Source organism: Podarcis erhardii, assembly GCF_964252035.2.
Source record: "Podarcis erhardii genome assembly, chromosome: 12".
NCBI classification, from domain to species: Eukaryota; Metazoa; Chordata; class Lepidosauria; order Squamata; family Lacertidae; genus Podarcis; species Podarcis erhardii.
In genome coordinates, this window is record NC_138513.1 from 42,328,402 (window position 1) to 42,349,139 (window position 20,738).

The 20,738-nt window shown below is 43.2% G+C and overlaps 1 protein-coding gene across 2 annotated transcripts in view; it reads right to left on the bottom strand.

Annotated features, from left to right (window-relative positions):
• GLB1 (galactosidase beta 1) overlaps window positions 1-20,738 on the bottom strand; it is a 44,006-nt gene that overhangs the window by 12,325 nt on the left and 10,943 nt on the right. For both annotated transcript variants that reach the window (XM_081834795.1, XM_081834796.1), the window contains exons 3-13: window positions 18,349-18,499; window positions 15,500-15,560; window positions 14,807-14,901; window positions 12,904-13,084; window positions 11,069-11,127; window positions 7,217-7,338; window positions 7,094-7,134; window positions 6,261-6,373; window positions 4,025-4,099; window positions 3,091-3,180; window positions 1,325-1,435 (exon numbers count right to left, since the gene is read on the bottom strand). In XM_081834795.1, the coding sequence (XP_081690921.1) occupies window positions 1,325-1,435; window positions 3,091-3,180; window positions 4,025-4,099; window positions 6,261-6,373; window positions 7,094-7,134; window positions 7,217-7,338; window positions 11,069-11,127; window positions 12,904-13,084; window positions 14,807-14,901; window positions 15,500-15,560; window positions 18,349-18,499 (1,099 nt within the window). The remainder of the gene's footprint in view (window positions 1-1,324; window positions 1,436-3,090; window positions 3,181-4,024; window positions 4,100-6,260; window positions 6,374-7,093; window positions 7,135-7,216; window positions 7,339-11,068; window positions 11,128-12,903; window positions 13,085-14,806; window positions 14,902-15,499; window positions 15,561-18,348; window positions 18,500-20,738) is intronic.

Genomic DNA, 20,738 nt, shown 5'->3' on the forward strand with positions numbered 1-20,738 from the left:
TGCTGTGCCTTACCAAGAGGAAAAGGTGCAAGGTGGCATTGAGGTCTGTGTGGTGAAAATGCCAACAGTGCGTTTGAAACACACTGATCTTGTCCCTCACCTTCCAGACACACTGCAGTGATGCTAGTGACAAGGGGCCAGGTAAGCGCCCCAGCCGACCATGAGACGCAGGTGCCTTCAAATGTTGGCGGGCATTGTGCTCAAAAGAACCTAACTCGTTCTACCTAACTCGTTCTCAAGGGATGGTGTTTTGGTCTTGACCTTGTGATGCACTTTTAAGCAGAAGTCTGGACCTAGAGAGAAGGGCAGGGGGATCGTTCATGCTGCAATACTGCATTTCTGAAGTACCTCTGAAGTGGCATGGTGCTTTGAAGGCCCACTAACCACCTCCAAAGCACAACCTCTACTGCGGGGGGAAACTCACTTCCACCCACAATGCCTCTCTAGCTCCAAGCTTGAGAGGAGAGCTGGGGTGTGTATTTCTCATGCTGTGCTTCTCAAGGTGCTAACAGCCCCTCAGAAGCACAGCACAGCTGCGCTGGCAACATTCTGCCACCTCGGCAGCTTCAACTCACAGAGGGAGACTGTTAGAATTCCTGCTCCATGGTTGCATTCATGGGATTGTTGTCTGTCACATGACGGTATGTGTTTTGACTCCACAGAGTGGGAAGTGACGAAGATGGGATGTTTGTGTTACTGTGTTCCATGAAGTGGGACTGTTGTCCTTTGTTCTTTTCTCTTTGCTGTCTGATGCTAGAGAGAGAGGGAGCCATGTTGCAGTGCTTTGTGTGTGGTTTTATATAAATAAAGTAGATTAGCCAAAATGCTGAGTTGCTAAGGTCTGGTACACAAAGCTGCGAAGACTCTGCGGATCCCTAAGTGTGCCCGTGTTGGTTGGCATTGGTCACTGTGATGTTCGGGTTGAAGAAAACTTTTGAAGCTCCCGAACGATTGACCAGGAGGGAGGGAACATGCCAGTCAGGCATGTGTCTCTGCCAGGGTCCTACTCGAGTGTAGGCCGAGCTCTTGACAGAGACATAGGCTTGTTCTTTCGGCATATCCTGCTCATCAAGATGGGCTGGTGTGGGATACTCACAGTGGGAAACAAACTCCCGATCATACAAACAAAACAAAACAAAACTCAAGCCAAAGAAACAGCTGTTTTTGGACTACAAATCCCATCATCTCTGGCTGGCAGGACCAGTGATCAAGGATGATGGGAATCGTAGTCCAAAAACAGATGGCGACCCAAGTTTGGGAGACCCTGAGCCACAGTATCTAGCGTCGCTGAGGTAAACAAGAAAGCTGGAAGTTCTTTGCTTACCCCGTCCACAACGACATAAGCACGATCATGAATTCCATTAAGTATTGAATACAGCGGTTCTTCAGTACAGTTTCGTGGTAGCTTAGTTCTGTATAATACATACCCAACGTACTTGAAGAAGAAAGTGGGGAGAAAGCCGTGAGAAGAAAGTGTTACTTCTGAAAGGTCAGAATCAGATTATAAATACCTCTAACTTAAACATCTCTATGTATTCCATGCAAGGGCTTCAAGAATTCAAGCTTAAAAATCAAAAAACGATACATTAGCTACTGAAAGTTCAATTATTTTGGTTAAGATTAGGTGAGTCATACTCGCTTTCGAAGTTTGTATTAGTGCTTACCTAGCTGTTAAAAGGTCTTAATTTCAAAGATTCATCCAGTGAAATGAAAAGATGACACCTACAGAGAAAAGACTCCATGGCCCAACATGGATGATCAACTTCTGGTTCAATGAGCCTCTTTGCTCCTGCTTCACTGCTCCCTTCATGCAAGCAAGGAAACAAGCCAGTTAACCATAGCTTCTTGCTATACCTAATCAGGGAATTATGGAATTATGGTTAATGGCTTCCAAACCAGCCACGGTTCAAACAGGCTTCCAAATCTGGTTTGTTTGGAAGCCATTAACCATAGTTTCCAGTTCATATATATGTCAGAAGCCATGGTTAACTGTGTCTTCCAGGTTTATTTCCCCCCTCCCACCACACAAGCGGGCAAAGGGGCTGCTTGAGACTCAGGCATTTCTTGGCTTAATAAACCAGGTTTTCATGATTCAGCTGCAACCTATCTTCCTATGCCCCAAACCTCCTGCTGACTAATATTTCTATACATCAAGTTGCCAAACACTTTCTTAGGGACCATCCTGTTTATTGACCATTTGTTCTTATTTGCTTGCAGGGGGGTTACATCTCTTCCCATTAGTCGTTTGTGCATTCCACGCTTTTCAGTGCATTGCTGTGTCACTTTCCAAATCGCAAAATGTCAGATTCCTTTTTAAAGGTAGACTAGCACTAGGGTGATAGAGCCCTTTAACCCACGTTAACTGTGCAAGTCTAAAGCTCCAGTATATGTTTGAATCTCTTCTGCAAAATAGTGACAGTCTGAGGCACCCTCATCCATCCACTAAACTATCGTCCTGCATGACACATCCTCTTGTTCCCTTCACTAAAGTTCTTCTGACAGATGCTGAGCTATGTTAAATAATAATAATAATTGTTGTTGTTGTTTTGTTTATACCCCGCCCATCTGACTGGGTTTTCCCAGCCACTCTGAACACTCCCAACAGAGGACTAAAATAAATAATAAGACTTCAGACACTAAAAATTTCCCTAAACAGGGGTGCCTTCAGATGTCTTCTAAAAGTCAGATAGATTTGTCCTTTTGCCTCTCTTTCAACTATACATTTAACTGATGAGATATTTCTATACTGATCTGCCAGTTCCTCGTATCTGTTCTTCCCTCTCTCTGGTGCAATTATTCTCTGCATCTTCATTTCTATTCATCTAGCTGCTCGGACCTCACACTTGTGCCCCAGGCACCCGCCTTAATCGCCAAAGCCTTCTGAAACAATTCACAGTTTTCTCCCCAGCTAGAACTGCTCAGTTCAGCCCACCTGAAAGCTACAATCCTTGGAGGTCCTACTTCATGGTTCAAACTATGGAAAGCAGAGCGTATACAAATGGAACGGTTCTTCTCAAACATCACTGAAAGAGCTACAGCAGGACAATGTGCGAAATGCTAACTCAGAACTCTTTCACGACCAACTTTTACCTGTTTCACTTGAACAAATGTCAAAGGGTAGGTGCTTTTAATTGGTCCCGATGGTGAAAGGTCCTTTAGAAGATCCCTTACGGTCCCCACCTATAATAATAATAATAATTTTTTATTTATATCCTGCCTTCCCCAGCCAAAGCTGGGCTCAGAGAGGCAATACAGGAAAATACATAACATTGTGGGGTTGGTTTTTATTAAAAAAAATTGAACTATTAACACTGCCATCTATTAACACTGCGTGGGAGAGGTGAAAGAAGAGAAAGTTAAGCCATTTGCTTATTGCTGCTGTCCTCATTTTGTTCTCACGCAGATTCAACGCAACTGTCTATCACCAGCCAGTTCCATCCCACATTAATATAGCAACTATGCGTATGGTGAGAAAGTCTGCTTATCATAAAAGCACCCCAAATTTTACGATCAACTTTATAGCCACCCTCATAGCATAGGTGTACTTTCTTATGGTTCTACAATCTTGATGACATGCTTCCTTCCAAGAACCGGATTTCCCAGAAATGGCTACACCTAATGGAACATTCAGCAGTATTCCTCAACTATACATTGCAAATTTCACCGTAAGGAACAGCTTAAATGAATTCCCTTAGCTTCAGTCACAAAGCTACAAATACCCATTTCTGAGCTCAAAATCAAACCCCCAACTTAGAGGTGTGCTTTCCCCACCCCAACCCCCCATCACATTTACAAAATTGCTGAGAAAGTTTTTAATGTTTGATGTTTTTCTGTGTTTGGCGTTTTAATTTGTTGGAAGCCAGACTTTCCCAGTCAGATGGGTGACATACAAATACTAATTTATTATTATTATATTATAAATGGGTATTTTAGCCTTTTGCAAAAATTGTCCTTAATAAACACAAGGCAGAAGCGCCCGTCCTAGGCATATTAATCTACTATACAATATACAATATCCACCTACCTTTTTCAGCGGAACTTCTCCATAGGCAAACTTGGGGGTCGAGGGAGGAATAGGGCCCTGTGGTATTGTCTTGTACTAAAACAGGAACAAGCAATTAAAATTTAAAAAAGCAAGCTTTGTGATTTAAAGAACCAACTGCCTCATTCCACAGGCACATGTCATTGAAGAGACACTGCTTTGAAGCCACTGCACAAATGCTCCTGGGGCTTGTTTGGTTTGTGGTGTTGGCGATTTGGATTTCTCACCAGTTTCTGCTTCTGGCACAGTTAAATGGTTGGGGCGCAATCCTTTGGGAAGTCTGCTCACCTTCCCCGGGAGGTGGTGTTGCGGCCAGGCACCCGGGTCCTCACAGTGTTCTGGCTAGGGGGTGGAGTGGTGATGCCCCCCTCGCACTGAGCCCCAGCTGCGTCATGCCCCCCATTGGCCAATCAGTACCGGCAGGGGGCGTGACTGCGGGAGATTTAAACTGCGGCACAGCTGAGGGGCTTCCCTCTTTCGCCTCCTCGCCGGATCTTTTTGCCTGTTTGCTTTGCGGTTTTCCTCTGCTTCGCTTGGTTTCTAGTTTTCTTTAGGACTCAGAAGGATTTGCTTTTGTTCGCTGCGGCCAATCTGCCCTGCTCAGCATCGTGGGGAAAGTCAAATCGCTGGGAAGCAGCGTTCTCTCAGCTGAGAAGCGGTGGTCGCCCACATGCAGTTTTTCAGAAGCACAACTGGCTACAGTTGTGCTGCACAACTCTGTGGCGTTCGTACGGAGCCCCTAGTCGTCTCACGGACTATTGACCCATACACCACTAATCCGCTGCTACCAACCAGGTCCTCCCCGGTAAATCACTTAGTCTCAGTCAGGTTCTTAAGTTAACAAATAAGAGTGCAGTTTATTGCAAACACAAATAAACTTTAACTGCATTCAAAACGTTGTTACTCTTTACCCTCTTAGTCTTGTTTTATTCTGTCTCTAACTCTTCTACCTCCCCTCACACAAGAACCAACTGCACTAACTGTCTCTCTAATTCCAACTGTCTGCCAACTGCTTTCCCAACTGCCTTTTCCCAACCAACCAACTAAAACCAACCTCGGGCTAAGCCCTTTTATAAACAGGTAGGCTCCGCCTCTGGCTTTTCTATTGGTCTACCTATTAACCCTTTCTCTCCCCCTGTACAGACATTTTCAAAACAATGGGCAAACGCCACAAACGCCACTGAAAGAAATGGGAGCACTGCAAAAGAACTCTCCAGTAGACTGCATTTATTGTCTGTACGAGCCTCATGTAGTGACATTTGCTCTACATGGCATTAAAAACTATATGGATTAGATAACATATGACTTCTCAGTACGGTCCTCTTGCACACTAAGCCACAAAGGAGTAGGTAAAGTTATAGACTGTGGGCTGTATTGAGTTTGGCAAGGGTATTCAACCCAGTCCACACAAAATCCCATACAAAAGGGGGATGTTGGCCGTTAGACTATGTTCCATCTATACCTCTCCCTGATCTTATGGGCTGGTTGTTAAGACACCACCTGTGGGAATGCATGCCGAGCAAGATGGTTGTCCTTGAAAACCCAACCCCAAAACTATAAAACCAACAACAAATGACAATAGTTGTGAAGAGATACATGGACTGTACAGTAATGAAGATCTGGGCAGCTAAGAATCAAACGGAAAACAATTGCAGAGGGGGGATTATTAGGTGTTTATATGCACAGATGGAGGGAATTGAAAGTTTTATTTCAGAAATAAATATTAATGAACTACTGTGGATTAAAAAATGGAGGCGTAATCCTCACTTGATAATATTGGAAATGTTAACTAAGGTACAAGCAGGAATTAACAAACAGATAGCTGATGGATAAGGACAAAAGGAAAAAAGGAATGTGAAGTAAAGATAACTATGAAATATAAGCAGCAATAAGGGTTAATTATGGGCACATCCAAGAAGGGGTGAGGAGTTGTTTTTTGAAAAAGTTGCATTAAATTTGCTCAATTTGTTATGGATTTGCGGAAAGTTTGGAAAACCAATAAAAATTAATTGGTAAAATTAGACTATGTTCCAAGGGCTCTACTTTGCTTAACTCTCAGATGCGTAATCAAATCTGGGAATTCCTGCTCCACGGAATCTGGACGCCACAGAGTTCAAAAACATCAAGCAGCAGCCATCATTTTCAGTCCTTGTGACACAATGGAAGACAAGGCTAATGCAGGAAAAGATACTTTGGTGATGCTTTAGGAGAAACTCACCATGGCAATGACTTCCCTAATAGCAAAGTACTTCTCCGTGAGATCTCCGGCTTCACTCAGCGGGGCGTCGTAATCATAGCTAGTTGGCTGTGCTGCATAAGGCATGTTGGCTCCTGCAGGGAGGAAAATGAACACAGGAGGAAGTATAATAATAATGTTATTATTATCTATATGCTGCCCATCAGATTGGGTTGCCCCAGCCACTCTGGGCGGCTCCCAACAATACATTTGCTCTTCTCAAAACTATCCCAAAGCAGGCTTGTTTTTCTCAAGCCCAAACATCTGTATTGCCTAATAAAACAGATGTGCAAATTTAGGGACATCAGCTGCATTCCTACATTTCAAAGGTGGTGCATATGCACCGCTGTTTTGTCTTCCAACAGTGGACGGTGCTGGCTTTTCCAGTATGGAAAGGCTAAACTATGACCCAAGTATTCAGAGGCTGAATGTAAATCTGAAGGGCCTCTTTCTCCCAAGCTACTGTCATAAATTAAGCTGGCAATAAATACAGCCGTCTAACTTGTCTGGCTATTCCTCTGTTTTATCTGACCCATACTGTATTACTGAAAGTAGGCCGTGAGGCTACGATGACCCAACATGTGATAAGACCGCCTTCTACCACTTTAGCATATAATGTTTTCTTGCTCCCTCTGTTTCAAGGAAGGAGGAAAAGTAGGTCCTTTTTTGCCTTCCTCGAATCCTTTTTCCTTTATTTCAAAGATTAAAAAATAATCCAGTACTTGAGATAACCCAAAACAGCTTAATAAAATAAAAAGCAGCTATTGTTATATAAAAAAATAAGTGCTCGCACACACGCAACACACACTTCTTACCATTCCAGTAACCAAAATTAGTTCCTCCTATAAACATATACCTGAAAAGAGAGGCAAATAGTCAGTCAAAGATGCTGTACTAAAAACCCAAGCTCTCATTTAAATAGATGTTGATGAACTTACATGTTAACATTCGCTCCATGTGCCAGAATTTCACTAAGAGTCTTAGCTACAAGTGATGATGATATAACGGAATGACGGTGGCCCCAATGATCCAACCAGCCAGTGTAGAACTCAGAATTGACCTGAAAGAAGAAATAAAACGATGGAAGAAGTTTTGCATTTAAGGGAAATTATATAGCTCATGCAATAAAAAGCAGCTAACAAAATCTATCTGGCTCTTATTTAATTTTTAAAAAATTACATTGCATTGTAGAATGAAGAAAAAAAAAAGAATTTAAAAAAATTAAAAAGACATCTAAGCAGCAGTGTGTCAGTGATAAAAGCTATTTTTTTTTACCATGTTCAAGCTACTCAACAGAAAGAGAAGCTTTTGTACATGTTTTCCACATCAACATCTTTGAGCGAACCCAACCCATGGTACATAAAATAGATTCTGCCAATGTAGGTGTCAGGGAACTGACATCGGAGCCAGAAGTGGAGGCAGGGCTCCCAAGCGATGCCGGAGAAGGGCCAAGCAGGGAGAGAGGGAACTCATCGGCTGGGGAAGGAAATCAGCGTAACACCAGGGATAAAGGGGAGCGGTTGGGGGAATCGGAGAGGGGTCTCCAGGACTCTTCGCTGGAGACCAGCGGGGAGAGCACAGGTCCTCCTCTGCCCACACCCACCCTGCGCAGAAGACTTCCGCGCAGGGAAAGTAGGCGTAGACTTGGCGTCAAAGAGCTTTTGTGCTGGAAGAAGTTTAAGAAACACCCACTGACGGATTCTGCTAGCGACTGAACAGCCACGACGTGAGGGGCTGTCCAGTCAGGAAAGGTTTAACCAGGCTACCTAGCCAGGAGTGGTGGCAACTTACGCACGTTCAACCACCATACATCCATTACAGTAGGTATAAAGTTCATGTTAGAATCATAGAATTGTAGAGATGGAAGGGACCCCCACGGGTCATCTAGTCCTACCCCTGCAATTCATAAATCCCAACAAAAGCATCCATGACAAATGACCATCAATCTCTGCTTAAAAGCCTCCAAGGAAGGAGAGTTCACAACCTCTGGAGGGAGTCTGTTCCACGGTCACGCAGCTCTTACTGTCAGAAAGTTCTTCCTGATGTCGGAATCTCCTTTCTTGGAACTTGAAAGCATTGATTCGAATCCTACCCTCCATCTTCCATGTGACAGCCCTTCAGATATTTGAAGGTGGCTATCATCTCCTCTTGGTTTCCTCTTTTCCAGGCTAAACATAGCCAGATCCTTCAACCATTCCTCATATGGCTTGGTTTCCAGACCCCTGATCATCTTGGTCGCCCTCCTCTGCACCTGTTCTGGCTTGTCAGCATCCTTCTTTAATTGTGGCGCCCAGAATTGGACACAGTATTCCAGGTGTGGTCTGACCAAGGCAGAATAGAGTGTACTATTCCCTTGATCTGGACACTAGACTTCTGTTGATGCAGCCGAGAATAGCATTAGCTTCTTTTGCTGCTGCATCACACTGTTGACTCATGTTAAGCTTGTGGTCTACTAAGACCCCTAGATCCTTTTCATGTGTACTGCTAGCACAAGCGCAAAATGCTTTTAGATAGGGTGATACTAAAGATTATTAAGCTTCCTTCACATTTCTTCCACAACTGCTGTGCCTTTTCTTACATTATTGGCTGCCATGCACACTGAGGTGCCCACCGCCGGCACAATGTGCCATGTTACCACTAGTGGTAAATGAGCAAAGAAAACTTGCTAATATTAAAGATCTGACCAATGACCATATGAAGAGGATGTGTTTGTGCTTGAGGCATAGCCTGTGGTTTGGCTCATATTTATCACCACCATTTATCAGTCGTTTCCTGCCTTTCTTACAAGACCAAAGGGGAAAGGAAGGGGTAGTGAGATGTACGCAGATCAGGATCAACTGGTCTGTGACAGGATGATGGACATGGGTTTCTAGTTCCAAATGGTTTAAAATAGCAATAGCAAAATAGTGCTCTGCCCCCTCCCTCTATATCAAGCTGTTAGACTCTCTGACCTGTATTTCTTCAGATGTATATTTCTACTAGCAAATGCAGGCAACACTAACTTACTTTATTTATTTGTTTGTTTGTTTGTTTGTTTGTTTGTTTGTTTACAGTACTGCCCTATACCCGGAGGTCTCAGGGCGGTTCACAGAAAAGATCAACATAAAACCCACACTATATATAATCAAAATAAACAACCCAATAACACCCCAAAAAAGAGCCACATTATAAAAGGGCATAGGGTGTCAATCAGATCAACCAAAGGCCTGGTTAAAAAGTAAAAATTTTGCCTGGCACCTAAAGATGTATAATGATGGCACCAGGCGAACTTCACAGGGAGGACATTCCACAGATGGGGAGCCACTGCAGAGAAGGCCCCTTCTCGTGTTGCCACCTTTAAGACCTCTCAAGGAGGAGGCACACGAAGAAGGGCCTCAGAAGATGATCTGAGGGTCCAGGTAGGTTTGTATGGAAGAGGCAGTCCTTGAACTTTATGCCTCATAGGGTGTCGTATGTAACGGATGCCCCACCCCACTCAAATCACCATTCTGCATCAGCACCAACCTCCTGACCATTACTTTGCATTTCACTTGAGATTGTGAACCTTGGTGCTACAGTAAACGAGAAAGTAGATTCCCGAAGTCTGAAAACTAGTCCACACCTATATCTTGCTTTATCCAAACCAGGGTTTCCCAAACTTGGGTCTCCAGCTGTTTTTGGACTACAGTTCCCATCATCCCTGACCACTGGTCCTGCTAGCTAGGGATGATGGGAGTTGCAGTCCCAAAACAGCTGGAGATCGAAGTTTGGGAAACCCTGACCCAAACAATAGCAGCCTAAGCACAGAAATGTGTTTGACTTAGGGTCACCTAGTGATCTTCATGGCTGAGCAAGCATTTGAACCTGGTTTCCCCTGGTCCAAGTCACATACTACATTGGCTCTAGATGGCCATCTGAAGCAGTCATCCCTGTTGGTTCCAAACTCTGACAACGGCCACTGCTTTCCACCCTGCATATGTCTGCAGTATCTCACTGGGCCGTGCAGAATCTGAATATTAGTCGGCTCTTTCTTGTGACAAGGAGTTGGACTTTGATGTCATGAGATGAAGGAAATCAACTTCTGATCGCTGCTTGCCGCTTCATCCGTTTCCATAGGTGATTCCGCCCACCCATCAAGCAAGCCCCTGCTTTCTCAGACTACAGTGGTACCTCGGGTTAAGTACTTAATTCATTCCGGAGGTCCATTCTTAACCTGAAACTGTTCTTAACCTGAAGCGCCACTTTAGCTAATGGGGCCTCCCACTGCCACCGTACCTCTGGAGCACGATTTCTGTTCTCATCCTGAAGCAAAGTTCTTAACCCGAGGTACTGTTTCTGGGTTAGCGGAGTCTGTAACCTGAAGCGTATGTAACCCGAGGTACCACTGTACTTAAACCAGTTACCCAATTGCCCAACATCTGGACAAAAGGGACCCAAGATTACGACAAGCTGAAGATACAAAAGAATCCCATGCATTAAGCTTTGTGTTTGTTTGTTTGTTTGTTTGTTTGCTTGTTTGCTTGTTTGTTTGAAGTGCAGTTCTTCCTCATCCACCATAAACTTTCCCCATCTACATATGTTGAACTCCCTCAGTTTATTATCCCTGCTGCCTTGTATTTTGTCCATAAGAAGTTCTTTGGGGGCATTTAAAAGAATAACGAAACACATAAATATGCCTATGTATCTGGTATACCCTACAGTACTTCAGTTCAACCCATTACTAATAACAACTTACTACAACCGCCTTTGTATTGTTATGCACTCATATCAGGAGTATTGTATGAACATAAGGGGAAAGGGCGAAATCATACCAAGGGGCCATTAGGTTCAGCGTGTCTCTGATTTAAGAATGATGCTGTGACATTAGCACCTGCAAAGAAATGAAGGAAAAAGGGTGTCAAAACTGATTCCTATGCTGCCGTTTCTCTGCTACTACAGGCCTCATCTGTAATACACCCGGCAGCTGGCCCTGTTTAAATGGAAAAGCGTGCCTTTCTTAATGCAGAACCTGTGCTATTTTTCTAGAAAAAGAGGTGCCAGAACTCACCATTAATGTCTGCCTTGTTCTCTTACAATAGCAATGGCGCCCACTTAAGAAGTGCCAGAACTCAGTTCCGGCTGGGAAAAAAGCCCTGTGCACAAACATATCTACACAAAGTCACATGTGCTGTCAATAAAAAATCATTTTGCATTCCACACTCACTGGAGAATTGCAAAAGGGAAACTAGAGTCCATCAATTATGACAGGAAACTTTCTTAAAAAAAAACTATGGACAGAATCTAGGTGCAAGAAGAATGAGAGGGGAGCCTGGCTATAACTACATAAAGCAAATTAAAGAAGAAGAGAAGGCTGGGAATATGTTAACCTAAAAAAAAACATCCACAATTGAACACAACAGAGACATATTTGAGGTGACTTGTTGAACAGAACACAAAAAGCACACTCATTCATAACAGGGGCATTCATTTGGGTATCTAGCCATAGGTTTACCAAGCATGGGACCTAAACAACCCTCACAAGGTTAAGCTCAATGCAAAGAAACCCACCCCAGAATGACATCATAGGATTATACTGGTGAAAGGCGTACGATAATAATTTAACTCTACATACTACGCTTTTCAAAATTCCCCAGTGTCAGCCCCTGTCTCTAGAGAAAACCCAAACAGCAGGACCAGCACATCTTGCCAAAGTTGATAAACTGAATAAATAAAAGGGGGCAGGGGTCAGAGATATAAAAAATATTTAGGAAAAGCAATCCTAAAATGGAGGATCCATGATGGAGAAACCACCATACCTGCTGGATTAAATAATAATAATAATAATAATAATAATAATAATAATAATAATAATAATGTGCACTGATTCAAATGTGTGCAGGTGTAGACTACTTTGGTCGAATTTCAATGAAGGAAAAGCAGACGAACATCTAAATGGTGCTCAAATGTGCTTTCCCCCAATATTTTCCTGATAAAAATACCACTCTTTGGGAGAAGTAGGTTTTTTTGTCAAAACAAAACAAATTCCTTCCAGTAGCACCTTAAAGACCAACTAAGTCAGTTCTTGGTATGAGCTTTCGTGTGCATGCACACTTCTTCAGATACACTGAAACAGAAGTTTCCAGACCCTTCTATATAGTGAGAAGGTGGGGAGGGGTATTACTCAGAAGGGTGGTTTTTTGTTTCCTATGAAACCCTTCCTATGGAAGGGTGGTTTTTTGTTTCCTTCTCACTATATAGAAGGGTCTGGAAACTTCTGTTTCAGTGTATCTGAAGAAGTGTGCATGCACACGAAAGCTCATACCAAGAACTGACTTAGTTGGTCTTTAAGGTGCTACTGGAAGGAATTTGTTTTGTTTTGACTATGGCAGACCAACACGGCTACCTATCTGTAACTGGAACTATGGAAGGTTTTTTTGTGTACGAGTTCCCCATCGACTATAACTGCACGATCTAAATTTTCAGCACACCAGTAACTGAATCCCACTAGCCTCGGTAACTTCTTATGTTTCTATAATAATGAAAAAATATATATTTGCCCAAATCTTTGCATCTTTACTTGGGAATAAATTCCACCATACAGTACTTGCGAGTAAATTTCCCACAAGCTTGCTTCCAGTTAGTTGCGCTGCTCAAGACAGCAACCAACCTGGTCCAAAATCCACAGTGGAATAAAGGCCTTGAAGAGTCCCACATCTCAAGAAAAACTTGCTTGCGCCATCTGTGGTGAACAGCACCACTTCATCCCCCAGGTGCTGACGGAAAAGGCTCTGCAGGTAACGAAGGTAATCAAAATCGCAGGTGAAGTAGCTCCCGTATTCATTTTCAACCTAAACCAAACATACACATAAAATTAGTAAGGAAAAACAGCTGACAACCGTCAACTAGCGTGGAAGTTAACTGATAAATAGAAATATTATAATGTGTAGAAAAACAAGAGAAGTTCAAATAATCATACAAAAAACAAACTAAAATAAGATCATATTTCCACAATTAAAAACCTCTAGGGCAGATCTTTTGGGGAATTCTGGGGGAACATTTTTCCAAAGTAGCAGTCTTTATTATGATGTCCCCAATACATGCTAACTGCTTTAAATACCCTCTTTTCATAGGAAACAAAAAATATTGACTTAAATCCATGCGAGCAGCTTAAAATACTATTCAATAACATTGCTTTTTAATACTAATTTATAGTGATCTCCTTATCAGACTTCTGCCTTGCAAGCAGTTTGTGCTACTCACATAATAGTGGACCCAGGAAGATGTCTAGCAGTAGCAATTATATCTGGAGTAATTTTCAGTATGATCTATTTTCTTAAAGTCCTGTATTGAATTATCAAAGCTGCTGCCGTATTTGACTGTGATACACAATACTGCATTGCATTAACGTGGAGCCATTTTAGAAGAAAAGTAAAAAACTTATTCACTACTAGTAAATGAAGCTTGCATTTTGTAAGAAGGCTCCAAGCTACCTCTGGGTGTGTTCTTTAAATCCTCTCTGCAAACCTATGCATGCCAATGATATTTACTTTCGAGAAAATGCGTATATAGGATTGTAGCCTTGGTCGGCCTGAAGTGTGTGAAAAACCAATGGAGTCTCATAACCAAACACTCCACGTTCTGATATGTGCTGGAGTGATGGGCCCCTGGTGAGGAAAACTTCGTGTCTCAGGTTTTGACTATTAGATGCAAAACTGCTCCAATTTTTTAAGGCTTTCCTAGTAATCAGTGAAACGTAGGCTGCTGTTAGAGCAAGTTTCAACTTCCTGGGTTGCCTGGAAGCAGCTTAACCACATTCTGAGGCCTCCATTTTGAGGTTGAGAGGATAGGTAGAAATAGTCCCTCTTCTGTCTTCTTTACTCACCAGAGTCTTAGATTAGGTGTATGTTAATTTAGGGCTCAAACACACTGCGAAGTATCCTAACCATCTAGATGCCACTATGTGCAAGTGAGCCATTTGTTCAATGAGATCTAAACATATATGAATGAAATAAATTGTAGGAATGAGGCGGTGTGGCCCACATTCTCAAGAGGACTGTTTCTTGCTCGTTTTTTAAATTTTAAAGTAGCATATATTTCTCATAATCTTAAAAACCATAAAATAACACATCGTGTGGTCCAATCTCATTAAAAGGAAGGAACACATTTAATCTGAAAGGTTAAAACATATGCTTCATGTATTCCAAACTGTGTTACCCACCCCAAACACTACTCCCCTATGGGCCCCACTACCTGTGTGTTCAATAAAATCGCCCCATACTGTATAGAAGTTATCGTTTTTCTTTTGGCCTCTTGCTATCTGCAGTTTCCATGTTAGCTTTTCCAACAAAGCTGCCAGACTGCTTCAAACCACTTATCCATGGTCAACAGTTGCAATGTTTTCCATGTACTGGCTATGGTCGTTCTCGCCATGTTCAATAAATAAGATCTTTATTCCTAATTCTTGGCACTAACAGCATTCAGGTTTTCGTGTGGTTTTTTTTATTATTATTATTTTCATGTATATTATAGGAAATTCCATGCATGTATTTATTTCAATTTCATAATTTTACCTGCACCATAATAATTGGGCCTCCGTTCTGGTAAAGATGAACCTTCATCTTTGGTAGTAAGACCCCCATCCATCTTTCTACAGCTGCCAAGTAATCTGGAAAAATATAAAAGAGAGATTGCATACATTGAAAGTTATTAATTGTTTTATGCAAAAGTTGTTTATTTCCCCGTTGCTTAGTTCTTGAATGTCTATAAAATAATTAAATGTACGCAAATCATTCAAATTCCTGGCACTGCTAACATGAAGGCCGCCATGTTTCTCTTTACTTCAGCTCTCTGCCAAACCAAAAACCTCCATGTTTTGCTTAAAGTGTGGGCCAGAACTGAGTTACAGTCATGGTTTAGATTCTCAAAAATGGGATTAGCCCTTGCTTGTCTCTTAAACTCTTCCATCACTGCTCCCCCAAAATGTGTAAAGAGCATTTTATGGGCTGATTCACACATTCAAGGTGTGTCTTCCATTTGCCCCCCTTCATGCCATCATTTCCAACTATCCCTGGATATAGGCTAGAGAACTATAAAGTTACCTTTCTCTACTTAATCACATACCTGAGGTAAGCCATGAGATCACATGGGCACATGGGGGAGGGAGGATAACAACCGGCTCAGAGTTATGAACTTCATATTTGACTTCTAGCAATGTCGTCTTAAGTAATCATATTCAACACTGCGCATTTTCTTGAACTCCTTACCTGCATCAGAAGATCTAAGGACGATGGTTTCTTTTTCTAATAGCCAGGCAGGTAGACCTCCCTAGAAAGGAAAAAAGAAAACTATAAAATATACTTGGAAAGCAAAACCATATAAAGATACCTGCCTCAGAAAATAGATGGATTTCCACCCCCTGGAAGCATCTACTATAATAGCCAGCCAGCAGGAATAGTACTATTTGTTCATTTAAGGCATTTTTATACTCCTTAATTATTCACATTTCTAAGTGGTGTACATTTTTTGTCATCAGAGTTCATTTTATATTTATTTATATGTGTGTGTGTGTGTGTGTATAATTTATATATAAATTATATATTTATATATTTATAATTTAATTTAATTATTCAAATTTCTAGTGGTGTACATTTTTTGTCATCAGAGTTCATTTTATATTTATTTTTTTATATGTGTGTGTGTGTGTATATATATATATAATTTATGATTTTCAGGTTTATACATTTCAATAATTTTACAGTCATTTTAACATTTCAAAACTTGACTTCCTTCCCCCTATTTATAATTTATTTTTAATATTTTCTGCATATCCAAATTAACTCTAAGTGGTGTACATTAAGACAATCCACAGAAAGCGGGACAATAACGCATTTTTTTATTATTATCATCAAAACAAACATTATTTTCAAATGCCTGCAGGAAGAAGGAAGCCTTAGTCATGCATGTGAAGTGCAGGAAGGAAGGAACCTTTCTAATCTCAGTTGGGAGGAGTTTCACAATCTTGGGGTTACTATGCTGAATTCACAGTCCTCATCTACTACTTAACAATGCAGGTGTATGAGCTGCGTGGCCTGACCTAGTGCTCAGAGCTGGGTAAAAGAACCCTAAAATCAACATGAAGCCATGGCTCTGCCCCCAGCAGAGTTGTGTTGCACCACCTTCATCCACATGGACAGTGGCCTCTTCAAAGGATTTTGAGGGCCATCCAGATGGCTCCATACCCTCAGAGGTGGCACAGCACGACACTTTGAGGGGGGTGATATCAGGGCCGGCACACACACGAAGCAGGCTGAGGCTGCCACCTTGGGCAGCAGAAGCCTAAGAGGCACCTCTGCCACCGGCGAAGTGGTGCCAGCTTTCACCAATATGTTGCCCAAATCTCGCAAGGTCTCGTGAGATCTTGCAGGGAACCCGCTGCTGTCACTTTGTGGGCACTGCCATGCAACCGATGTAAGGAAGGCTTTGGTCAAACAGCCCCTTCCATGTTTGGTACTAAGTGGGTCTTAAAAATCTATCAGGGGCAAGCGGAGCAGATTGGCCTGCCTCTGCTCCCTTTGACGTTATCAAGATCACATCCTTTAAAATCTGCCAAATAGGGCTGGGTGAGATATTTTAATTTATCTTCCAAAACTGGTCTGAATATAATATCATATAATATCATTATATCCGTTTCATAGTTTTTGACCTGGCAATATATCACAAATCATGATGGGTGTTAGAGCTGGGTGATATATTAATTTATCTTCCAAAACTGGTTTCATAATTTTTGACCTGGCAATATACACTGTGTGTGTGTGTGTGTGTGTGTGTGCGCGCGCTATGCAAAAATCACAATGTGGGGAAAACCGTGAAGCCAGCTGTCAGGGAACTGCCATTGGAGCCACAGGGAGAGAGCTGGCTCCAGAGGGATTCCGGAGAGCGTCCCGGGATGGGGAGAAGCAGCCCATCTTCTGGGGAAGGAAATCAGCGTAGCACCAGTGGAGAAGGGGGGGCAGATGGGGGAATCGGCGAGGCGGTCCCATGACTCCTCACTGGGGACCAGCGGGGAGAGCACGGGTCCTCCGCTGCCCACACCCTCCTTGCGCAGAAGGCTTCCGCGCAGGGAGAGTAGGCGGAGATTAGGCGTCAAAGAGCTTCTTTGCTGGAAGAAGTTCAAGAAACGCCCACTCACGGATTCTGCCAGCGATTGAGAGAGCCACGGGCGAGTGGCTGCCCGTACGGAAAAGGTTCACTCAGGCAACCCAGCCAGGTATGGCGCCAGTTTACGCACGAGCAACCCCTAGAACTATTACACCAGCCAATGCCTCTACATAGCTCCATCCTGATTTCAGGCATTGTGATATATACTGGAGTATTCTGATGTTCAGCTGGTGATACATCATGATGTTGAAAACCAGATATCGCCCAGCCCTACTGCTCAATACCATGATTGATGATAGCATCACATTATGCAGGAAAATCCTAGCACCCAAACTCATACAAGCAACTATATAAGCACTGATTCCAATATTGACTTAAAACCACCATATTTTAAAATGGCTTTTCTTGATTCTCTTCTTTTTGTTGGACTCCAGCATGGCCAAGGAACTGAACCAAGACTATAGTTGAAGGAGCAGGTGGGGTTGGACCAGTTTTGGGATGGAAATGAGCAGACAAGCTGCATTTAGGGCATCACGGTATTCCATGTCCAGTATCTTGTGAGTGTCAGTCAAACGTGAAAACCAAGAGCGTTTCCAGACTGTCACTATTCTTGGGTTTAGGGAAGCTTTTAATGTTTAATAGACTATTGTATTTTAATATTCTGTTGGAAGCTGCCCAGAGTGGCTGGGGAAACCCAGCCAGATGGGCGGGGTATAAATAATAAATTATTATTATTATTATTATTATTATTATTATTATTATTATTGGGATTCTATCCCACCCTGGCAAATTCAGGCTGTGCAGTTATAGCCGATTGGGAAAGCTTGCGCAGCAAACCTGCAACACAACTGCTTCTGCAAAAGATCAGACTTTTTGCAATACACTGGAAAGCATGGGATCACACGTCCTCTCGTGCAATGCCCTCTGGCCTCAACAAATGAGGATAAATATTTACCATGTCCCATTCTGCACATATATATGGCCCAGCTCTCAGGATGACTAGCAAGCCAATCTCATCGGCAAGCCGCAGGAAACTCTCAAGGTCTCGATCACCAGCAAAGTTGTAAACTCCTGGCTCAACTTCGTGAAAGTTCCACGGGACATACCTGCAAATACCACATACGCCTCTTACGTTAGAATTACAAAAATGACACAAGCAGCAATATAATTGCACCTGAAGGAATTTCAGCTAACAGCCAGGTGGGATATGAAGTGCAGATGTTCCTTTTCTGAATACATGAACAGGCCTTCGCACCAGGGGGGTTCAGAGGTGAGTGGGAATTCATGCAAAGACTCTCCTTCATGTGAAAAGCATGCCTCTCCCTCTTAACGGTGCGCCAATCTGGTGTGTTTTGATTTGTGCTTACGTGCACAGAACTGCACACCGTACTTTTTCCCCTTTGGATCCAAGCTAAAGGATTTGTTTTTCCGTAGATTTTTAACACAACTCAGGGGAAAGTTCTCTAACATGAGCAAAGCTTTTGTACTGTTGCCATTCACTTTGACAAGGCTCGCGCAGGAAAACCTTTCAGTATAGACCAGGGGTAGGCAACCTAAGGCCCGGGGGCCGGATGCAGCCCAATCGCCTTCTCAATCTGGCTGGCGGATGGTCCGGTAATCAGCGTGTTTTTACACAAGTAGAGTGTGTCCTTTTATTTAAAATGCATCTCTGGGTTATGTGTGGGGCCTGCCTGGTGTTTTTACATAAGCAGAATGTGTGCTTTTATTTAAAATGCATCTCTGGGTTATTTGTGGGGCATAGGAAATCGTTCATTTCCTCCCCAAAAAATATAGTCCGGCCCCCACATGGTCTGGGAGATGGTGGACCGGCCCACGGCTGAAAAAGGTTGCTGGCTGAGACTGTGCTTTTCTCATGCATGATGAAGCGATTGTGCTGCTGGCTACTTCCAAAAGCTTTTCAGCATGTCAGAGCACATGAATCTAGCTCTCTCTGGTGGCTCTATCATAGAATCACACTTTCGGAGGGCTAAGTTGATAGGGATATTGCAGTTTTAGAGATGCGAAAGCAGCAAAGCTTTCACAAAAGCATAACACTGAAAAAGGTTTGTCATTATATTTGCTCTAAATAAGAATGCCATTACTGAGGAGCAGGTCATGGAGAAGGTAGAAGAACAAAATCTGTCACCAAGGAAGGGTGATGGGACACAGAATTCAGTGTCACACGAACACCAGTATTGTTTCTTTTTGATGCAGCAAGGTTCTAGTTGCTGACCCTGCAAAAATAGTCTGGAAAACAAATGGGCAAAGCTTGGTAAAATCTTGATAGATGGCATAGACTTTCCCCATGACTAGAAGAAGTAAAATAATAATAATAAGAAGAAGAATGATCAAGTGCATCCAACTTTTCTTAATTTGCAGTTTATGCAAATTGCAGAAAGCAACTTTTACCCCGGAGAAGCATTTTGACATACTTTAAAGCACAGCATACTGTTCTGCTTTTTTTTCCCCTGAAGAAGCAAGCAGGCAGAAATGCATGACTGCGCCAATACCTCTTGAACTGCCGCAGCACAAGGGAGGCAGAAGCAATAAGCTGGATGCACATACCGTATTTTTCGCCCTATAGGACACACTTTTCCCCCTCCAAAAATGAAAGGGAAATGTGTGTGTGTCCTATGGGACGAAAGCCTGGAGAGCGAGAGGGGTTGGTGCGCACCAACCCCTCTTCCTCTCCAGGATTCAGGAAGGTATCCAGAAGCCTTGGGAGCTCTGCGGGAGTTTGCGGATAGCAGCCTCCAAACCTGACCTGGTTTGGAGGCTGGCGGTGGGGAAAGCAACGCTTCTCCCCACCGCCAGCCCCACAAGCTCGGGGGACAGCGGGCAGGTGGAGCGTGCCTTCCCGCTGTTCCCCGACCTGGTTTGGAGGCTGGCGGTGGGAGCTGCCTGCATCCCAAAGCCTGGGGCGCGCTGAGCCACGTGCCCCGGGCTTCGGGAAGATATCCGCAAGCCTGGGGAGCCCGGCACGACTTCCTGCCGGGCTCCCTAGGCTTGCGGATAGCAGCCTGTTCTGGGGGCTGGGGTCGGGGGAAGCTTGGGCTTCCCCTGCCCCAGCCCTGCGCCTGGGGGGGGGGGAATATATTTTTTTCTTTATTCCCCCCCCCAAAAAAACTAGGTGTGCCCTATGGGCCGGTGCACCCTATGGGGCGAAAAATACGGTATATATCTGCTCATTTTAGGTAGCAGTACCTTGCTCTGGAATAAACGGAAGTCAAGAGTAAACAACTGTATTACACCGCTTTTAGAATGTGTTCCCGGCTACCTTTTAGTTGGGACACGGGGAACACATCTCGTGAACTGGACTCTAGCCAATTTTTCTCCTACAGTTGT